The sequence below is a fragment of the Phanerochaete carnosa genome (genome assembly GCF_000300595.1).
Source record: "Phanerochaete carnosa HHB-10118-sp unplaced genomic scaffold PHACAscaffold_6, whole genome shotgun sequence".
NCBI lineage: Eukaryota > Fungi > Basidiomycota > Agaricomycetes > Polyporales > Phanerochaetaceae > Phanerochaete > Phanerochaete carnosa.
Window position 1 is genome coordinate 2,713,663 of NW_006767633.1, and position 8,332 is coordinate 2,721,994.

At 53.6% G+C, this 8,332-nt stretch overlaps 3 protein-coding genes across 3 annotated transcripts; all 3 read right to left on the bottom strand.

Annotated features, from left to right (window-relative positions):
- Positions 1–586: 586 nt before the first annotated feature.
- On the bottom strand, positions 587–1,447 carry PHACADRAFT_258711 (uncharacterized protein). The gene is made up of 4 exons (XM_007397319.1): positions 1,263–1,447; positions 1,078–1,206; positions 865–1,016; positions 587–806 (listed from the first exon to the last, which is right to left on the bottom strand). The coding sequence occupies exons 1-4, from the start codon at positions 1,416–1,418 to the stop codon at positions 761–763; spliced, it is 483 nt and encodes a 160-aa protein (XP_007397381.1). The 5' UTR covers positions 1,419–1,447; the 3' UTR covers positions 587–760.
- A 2,193-nt stretch (positions 1,448–3,640) lies between these two features.
- Positions 3,641–4,053, bottom strand: PHACADRAFT_258714 (uncharacterized protein). The gene has a single exon (XM_007397320.1). The coding sequence runs from the start codon at positions 4,031–4,033 to the stop codon at positions 3,842–3,844; it is 192 nt and encodes a 63-aa protein (XP_007397382.1). The 5' UTR covers positions 4,034–4,053; the 3' UTR covers positions 3,641–3,841.
- Positions 4,054–6,540: 2,487 nt separating this feature from the next.
- On the bottom strand, positions 6,541–7,242 carry PHACADRAFT_146900 (uncharacterized protein; the record flags this gene model as incomplete). Its single annotated transcript, XM_007397321.1, has 3 exons — positions 6,959–7,242; positions 6,757–6,902; positions 6,541–6,709 (listed from the first exon to the last, which is right to left on the bottom strand). The coding sequence occupies exons 1-3, from the start codon at positions 7,184–7,186 to the stop codon at positions 6,541–6,543; spliced, it is 543 nt and encodes a 180-aa protein (XP_007397383.1). The 5' UTR covers positions 7,187–7,242.
- Positions 7,243–8,332: the final 1,090 nt, after the last annotated feature.

The following is an 8,332-nucleotide window of genomic DNA, read 5'->3' on the forward strand; positions in this document are numbered from 1 at the left end:
GTAAGCCCTGCATTGGGCATAGAGGACCGAGAGGCATTGTGAACGATTTGACAGTGAGCGATAGCCGAGAACGGCTTGCTTAAGTGCGAGAAAATTTGTGTGTATGCGCCTGCTTAGGAATTGAGCTTAATCCCAGCGTGAGTAGGCCCAGCAGCAGTCGCACTATCCTGAATACTCAAGGAATTTAAAGGCTCATTAGGTGACCGCAGGGGTAAAGTTCTGTGGAAGCAACACAATGTATGAACTAAAATTTGACGAGGTCGGTACAAATACTTATGCCGAGCGCAGGCTGTGAATAACATCCCAGTCGTGAGCTGAAGTCGGGCGGCATAACGCAAGTGCGGGGAGGATAAAGTGCTGCGTCGGCTACTTATCTTTCAGAGTGCGTAGATCAGTCCCCCTGAGGGATATGTACTGATTAAGTAGCTTTTATTCCATATAAATCACATACAAATTTCAAGGGTAACTTGGGGTGATCTGCGGTGCTGGCTCACGCCAACACAGTAAAGCACCGTATGGATGTAAAGAAACGGACGAAGGGAGTGACAGAGGTGGTATGCGAAGAGTCTGTGTGTCGTTTACCCATCCCACACCCAACTAATATTAGTACTAAGCTCTCCGCTTTACTACTAAGGCATGGTATTTGTACACGACACCACTAATTATAACAAACGATTGTAAATGAACAACAAGATATTGGTATATGATACCATGAAAAGCTTCAGACCTGGTGTAGTTAGAAACCACCGTCATTGGTGTCTTAGACCACGGCGGGAGGGTTGTTGATCCAAGCATTGATCTCGGGCTGCTCGAGCATAACGAGGGTTAGACTTCATCATTATGCTATCCTGTTGGCAACATACCATAACTGCGGGGCCAGCATTGGGTGACCTGTAGCCGAAGACGGGGATCAGAGTCTTGTTGTATCGACGCACTTCGAAGAGGTATAGGTGTTCCATCTCGATGCACCCAGGGCCGAACGTGAAGGTCCAGTCGTGGTCGTCAGTAGGCTGTGCCTTGGCAAATGATCACGAGTATCTCAGGACACAGAGGGTCTGACGGGGCTTGCGCACTCACCTGGTTCAGAAACGCGAACATCGCGTCTGCAATGCAGCGAACTACTTTATGCCGCGGGACAGGCGTCGGCACACCACCACGTACGCGCTGCACGTTTTTGACCCGACGGAATATCCTATGTCCGCGTATCTGAAGCCTAATGTGAGTAACGAAAAGTCATGCGATACAAGGAACAAGCTGCCCACGGCAATGACACAAGTGACCTTGACGTAGCTGGCGGGGCATAGCTCATCGTCTCGTCCGTCGAGACCTTCGAACCGCCCGATACGGGCATCTAAGAGTTTCATTCCAGGGACGCCGTGGCAAGAGAAGAACCAATGGTCGTGCTTATGTGGTCCCATGGCGGCGTGCTGAGGATGCTGGTAGTGCCCGTTAGGCACTAGGTGGAGATCGGTATGTGCGGCCATGGCGAGGAAGAGAAGATGGTGGTAGTAATTTGTGTGGAATTATGAGTTCGTTCGGATGAAGCCAGGGGTCCGCTAAGGGTTTATGAGTGTCGCCGAATCCCATTTTCCAACAAGATGGGCCGACTTTCGTGAAGATTGTCTGGACATTGTTGCCCGATCCTGTCGATGACCGTGCCGTGCAGAGCCCGCCGCCATCAATATGAACGCTCGGACGGCTGCGGGCAGTTCTGGCGGTCGAGACCACGAGAAGCCCTGGATGCGACGATCAGTCGGTACGCGATTCCGCAAATGAGGACACTGACCGCCAACAGTCCCGTTTCAGCGCCTAGCTTGCAAAGGCTTTAGGCCCAGCACAGAAAAATTCTAGTGTGATAATCACAGTAGGAACGAGCTCTGGGAGAGTTGCCTTGCCACAGTATTCGTCGCCGCAGTATCGACATTGTGACGAAAAGCGACCGGAAGACAGGCGAGACACTTATGTCTTCTCTTCGGGAGCGTGCACACGGGGCGTTCGGAAGTGATGGTGGCTTTCCACTTCGAGTTTCAGCCGTCGCGACCGAGCTATGTGGAGGAAGGAATGGGGGAGATTTGCGAAGATGATCCATCGCAGGTCCTTCAGGATGTCTTTCGTCTTCTCCCGCCGGTCATCTAGGGTCTTCCTGCGTCGACGCAGTTCGGAGTCAACGTGAACATAGCCGGTCCTGCACGATCGCTTACAGCGTTGAGCTTACTCGGTGCGGGACACGTGGAAAACCCACCACCGTCGCCGCTGCGCACTGTCCCCGCCGCTTGCAATTCGCCAGCCTTCACCTTCGGAACTCATGGCAAATAGGCGGTGTGTCCCGTAAACAAACGAAGGTGCCGTTGACAAGCAGCGAGCACGTGTAGGCTGTATACCCCATACGGTAGGCATGTGCCATGATACCTGTTCCCAGGAGATAGGTAGAGGACACGGAGATTAGGGCGGATAGCGTTTGTAGATCAGACATATCGACGAGCATACTGCTTTAGAGTAGAAAAGGACACTGTGGATATCGACACGCACCAGCAGTACCAGCTGCCAAGTACTGGGCTGAGTTCGCGACCATGGCCGACGAGATGGTCGAGAGCGACATGGCTTCAGAGGACTCGACTCTGGGCGGCTGGCTCCGCCCGTGGCTGCGTCGGTAGCTGCCGGAGACGGATGCAATGCATTGCAGTGGCGTGAGAGCGGGGGCCTTTTGTCGGGCCGACCGGAGGACGCATAGAGAGTAATGCGGGGCCTCGGCCAACTTCGAATGTGACGGCTCCTTAGAGCTTCCGACCCGCAGATTACGGACTCTCCTTCCGCGTCGGGTCCCGACGGCCATTTTGGGTACGGATCGCCGATTGTCAAAGTTCCTTCTACACCTAACCAATTGCAGAACAAAGGTTGGTATCGATCCTCCCGCGAAGGGCGCGGCCGATATTCGAGCTACAGCAGAAATCGCGCGCTATGTCGTAAAATGTGCTGCAGTGAACCCGCCCTCGGTTTCCTTCTGCTGGCACCTGCGGGGCTCGTCGTTGATTGGAAACATCTCACTGCGCCTCTATGTGCAGCGTCAGTGCGGCGGAAGTTCGTGTGGAACATTTCTCCTCGGAGGGGGAGCAGGGTAACGACGACGACGATGCCACGCACGGAAGCGAGCAAGATGTCGAGCGAGCTCAAACTCCTGTTCATACGGTCTAAGCGACATGTTTCATCATAGAGTGACGGTACTCTTGTACCCTTTGATGCGCCGAGGTTGAGATATTTGTGGGGTTGAAGGGTGTACGTGGCCTTCGGTAGTACCAGGCGCGGTTGGTCACGACCGGACCAGGCTGATGAGTTTAGTAACAGGGTGATGTAATGGCACTAGTACTCTCGCACCGATGAAGTCAGCTGAAACGTGTCTCGTCAACTAACAGTAGGCCGGCTGCGTCCCAATTCTTGTGGATGGCGGCTCTGCATGGTATACGATAAATTCGTGTCTCCGGCTTGCAAGCAAGATGTATTCCCGAACATCGTGACAACAGGCACGGGCCGGCTCATCAGGCATGAAGTACAGGCAGGTGCGTTGCAAGAATTGCAGCCAAGGCCGCTGTCTTCGCTGTCTCTTACGGTCCACTCACATCTTTGCACTTCGGGTCATGTAAAATCGATCGCTCACAGCAGCGACACTGACTGGCCCCCGCAGAGGAGATTAGCCGCTGCGTCGCGGCCTCAGCAAAGCATTGGAATAACAGTCGTGAGTCTAGTGGGCAAAGTACCATCCAGGGAGCCAGAGAACATCGCTATTGATGTATAAAATGTCATGGCGAAAGGCTTGTCGAACTGGGATGGCAAGGGTTTACATTAATCATGCGAGCCTATTAGTCACGCGTACCGCGACCGTAGGAGGGACGTAGCCAAAGATTGGTACCAAGGTCTTGCCGTAACGCTTAGCCTCGAGCAGATAGAGATGTTCCGTCTGGATGCCTCCAGGGCCAAACGCGAGGGCATCGTCGTGGTCGTCTGCGGGCCGAGCCTTGACATAAACGGTAATAAGCATGCCAAGACACAAGAGTTCAGACAAGACCGCTGCACTAAGACTCACATGGTTTATAACCCCTGCGTAGCTTCCGCAATGCACTGGGCCGATCTGAATCGTGGGACAATCAAAAGGCGCCAGCTGGCCAGACCGCCGAATCTTGGCAGCTCCTGGCCAAGAAGCGCACCGTCCTTGCCTTGCCCAGGAAGGTCCAAACCTGGCTGGCCCTGTTTGTCCGGATGCGCCGTGCGTATTGTTAGCACGGTTCTATATGCTCGGATGCGCGATGTGTATTGTCACTATGGTCCAATTTGTTCGGGATGCGCGGTGTGTATTGTCAGCATAGTCCTACCTGTCCGGATGCGCCCGGATATGTGCTGCTGACACCCCGATTTGCTCTATGCAGTATCCGCTTCCGCTACTGGAAAGCATCTCTTCTTATTCTCAACCTGCTTCTTGTCTTGTTTTATATGTCGGGATCGTTATGGCGACGAGCACGACACGGTTCGAGAGGTATAATGCCTCCCTGGAAGCTGACAATATGTACGCTGAGGCCTACCCTTGCATCGCCTTCCAGGTTACCCTACCTTTCTACTGCAGTTACTAAGCAACGGGGTGCGGCTCCGTTACGCTTCCATGTTGCGGAAGCACGTATTGCGGCCCGTACTCAGTTTCCGTATTCAGGGCCCGCGTGATACCAAACACTGAGCCCAGACTAGTCGTCCTCCGTCGAACATCCCAGCTTCAGGCGGCCCCAACCGCGTCAGATACTCTAATTTTACTCGTGATTGTGGTTGGGGCCTTTCGGTGGGTAGGCCAGCACAGGCGGGGTATCTCTCTATCCGGCAAGTACTCTCATCCAGCGGCCCTTCATGCGATGCGCTAGCTTATGCCCGTGCTGGACGACTCGAAGATCTCAACGAGCGATGAGGACCTGTTCCCCGCGAGCTTCGTCAAGGTTATCGTGCTCATCGCCGTGCGCAGCTCGGCTGCTACATTTCCGTGACACGTCAGCGCTCACATTAGGCTTCAGCTACGCAGATATCAGGTGCACCGGCAGGTCGAGAATGTGTAGCGCATCCGTGGCGGCGTGTCGCTGCCAGTTAGCGCGCGCGTTTACTAGACGCCGTCAGCTCTCGCTTTGCCCTGCCCATTCACCACCAGGCAAGTCTTCAAGCTTCAAGTCGTGCACAAAGCTCGCTGTGTTCAGATTTTCAAGCCTCTTCTCCTTTTAACAACGTCCTCCTTCGACTGCACTTACCATGTCCGCACGTCACTTTTGCTTCACTGCACCATCCCCGCCGTCCGCCGTCTGACTGTGCAATGAAAGAGTCTGCAGCCAGGCAATAGCTCTAATACAAGGAGCGGCATCAAGAAAAATCGTTCGTGGTGCTTCCAAAACTCTTTTGCTCGGCTTCGATCTTCCAGCGCCTTCATGGAAAGCAGGGGTCCTGCCCTGCCCTCGCACGAGCTTAGCCAGATACACGCCAACTGCTGTCGTTCCGGAGAAGGATTAGAAACGCGCCGAAAGCCGACGCAATTATTTGGATGAATACCAGTCCAGGCGGAATGCGCGTTGGACATGCTGACGCCATAGCGACCTTCGTACAAGCTGCCGGAGATATCATGTACAACAGGTCTATCTTTGGCTGGGGCTCGCACCAACGGAGAATCGAGCCGTAGTGGCGAGCGCGCTTCGTAGCGAGTCGCTTTGCTAGCAGTCCTACTGCACTCCTATGTACACGTATGTAGCCACATTGCGTGAGCTTCCTGGCATGCCCCACGAGGAGAAGGCACGCTGCACATGTAGGAACGCAAGTTGCGTGGATGAGAACCTCATATGCACTCTCCCGGCAGGCGACTGCAGAGACAACGCTACGTGAACGATTTATTGTTAATCCCGCTGAACGCCGCGCTTGACTACAGGTAATGCCCGGAACATGGATGGTAGGAGATGCCGGGGCAACCCCGGTGAGCTTCCGAGAAAGGCAACTGTCGTGTTAGTTCAGAGATGCTCGGCAGCTCTCTGCCAAAAGACAAGGAATCCCAGTGGCTTCTCGAGTCGTAGACAAAAATGTATGCCTTGCATCCGCAGGACACTGTGTGTTGCACACAAGTAAAATTCCCTGATCAGTGCTACATACAGTTATATTCTCTGCCGTGCGACTCCCCCGTAGGTCCCACGCGAGAGCCATTCCAGGTATTCAGACAGGTTACGCTCCCTTGCTATTACAAAATTCGCTCTTATGCTCGACAGACTAAGGAATTGATACTACCAAACCAAAAGGGGGCACTGTATAATCGATGTCGAAACCCTTAGAGCTGAGGCTGCCAGAAAACATCACTGTTGGCAGTGAAGGCCGTAGCGAAAGCCTCGTCCAGCTCGGTATCAAGTCCGGGCTGCTGAGGGCATTAACGATAGTCAGGATTTGTTCTCCTGCAAACTCGCTAACGACGCACTGCAGTTGCGGGACCTGGCATCGGCTGCTGTAAGGGTAGCAAGGCTCAGACGTCAATTCTAAGTGGAATTATTGGCCGAATACCATGACTGTGAGGCCTGCGTCGGGCGGGGTATAGCCAAAGACGGGTATCAGTGTCTTGCCGTACCGGTGCAACTCGAGGAGGTAGAGGTGTTCTATCTGAACGCCCCCAGGGCCAAACATAAAGCTGCCGTCGTGATCGTCCGTAGGGCCGGACCTTGAGATAATGAATTGTGAGTATGTGAACACAAAGGAGGCTCTGACAAGACCATCGTACTCACCTGGTCCAAGAACGCGAGCATCACTTCCGCGATACAACGAACGACCTTATGGCGTGGGACGGGCACAGGCACGCCATGACGGACGCACTGAACATTCTTAACTCGGCGAAACACTTTGAATCCGTGTATCTGAAGTCCGGTGTAAGCGACAGCAGACACGTGAACACAAAGGGCTAACTGCGTACGAGGATGAGGACCGTAACCTTAGAGAAGCTGGCAGGGAACAGCGCGTCGTCGTACCCGGTGAGCTCTTGGAGTCGGAATCGGCCAGCACGAATATCTGCGAGACTAACTCCCTCGATATTGTTGCAAGAAAGAGTCCAGTGATCGCGATCGTGCGGGCCCAGGATAGCAAGGCGGGGATGGTGATAGGACACGTTACGCAGGTATCGAAGGTTAAATCGTGCAACCATGTCTGCAGAGGATTGGTGGAGGAGATGGCTGGTTCAGTTGTGTGGCGTAGTGACTCGAAAGGATCTGGGGGCCGCGGTGTTTTATAGGCTCGCAGAACCCTTGTTCTAAGAGGACGGATATATTGCGAGCATCATCTTGAGCATCTGGACATCACTGCCACATAACATTGGCATGAGCCGCAGGTCATGAATTTCCATCACCTCTGCCATGAGAAGATGCTGAAGAAATTAGCCGGTGTACTGCTGCCTCTCTGCCCAGATAGTGAGCTGGGATGGTTGTCGATGTACAGAAATGGCCCAGCTGCACCGATGACATCTGCAAGCAACACAGCAAACCACTGTTTACATTCAGCCGGAGCCGGCTCTGTACGCCCAGAAATGACGAGATTCGCCGTCTGAGGCCGGTGTGTTGTGCGAAAGTTTCTGCCGCGCTGCGGCAAGGCGTCTAACTTGGGACAGTTCGCTTCTCCGGACACGACTGCGTAAATCACTTCCTTTTGAGCGATTCTCAGGATGGCAGGCGATGCTAGTTTCAGCGGAATCGGAGCGACGTCTGCTTGGGGTGATGCCGGTCACAGCGGAGAACGGATAACGGATAAATTAGAGACCGAACGGCGCTTACATAAGCACCGGGCGGCAGCCCGCCACCGCCGCGTAGCTAGGCGTCAAGGCACCTAGGGATACAGAAACCTATGTACCAATGGAGCCAAATTGCTACTTCTGGCTACCTGAGTCTTCATCGTTGCACCTGCGTCATGGTGACCGTCCACAATACATCAGGAAAAAGACTTAGGTCCACAATGCTACAATGTGCTACAGGAGCATTTTGGAGCACTATGGACCCAAGTCCTGTTTCCTGATGTAGAGAATGCTTGCCCGGAACACCGCACGTCAGAAACAGAACGATATGCGGCGGAAGATAGATCTCTTCATGATAGAGAAGCTTCCCCTCTTCAAACAATCTTCTTGCATAGCTCTCAGGCTACACTGTATCCCGTATAATTTACCGCATGCCGGACATCGTGTTCCAACACACTGTTCACGCGATATAACGCTAGTAAAGCGTCATCGTCCAAACGGATCATAACAGTGTCAGGTACAGTGCCGTCGCGAACGGATTTATGTCGGAACTCGCAATCCGCCAAG

Bases quoted from the DNA above. Each gene is read 5' to 3' on its own strand.
- PHACADRAFT_258711 (XM_007397319.1), bottom strand. From the start codon at position 1,418: ATGGGACCACATAAGCACGACCATTGGTTCTTCTCTTGCCACGGCGTC. The intron at 1,207-1,262 runs GTGGGCAGCTTG...ATTAGGCTTCAG, and splicing joins AGGTCACTTGTGTCATTGCC to ATACGCGGACATAGGATATT. The intron at 807-864 runs GGTATGTTGCCA...TATGCTCGAGCA, and splicing joins AATGCTGGCCCCGCAGTTAT to GCCCGAGATCAATGCTTGGA.
- PHACADRAFT_258714 (XM_007397320.1), bottom strand. From the start codon at position 4,033: ATGCTTATTACCGTTTATGTCAAGGCTCGGCCCGCAGACGACCACGAC.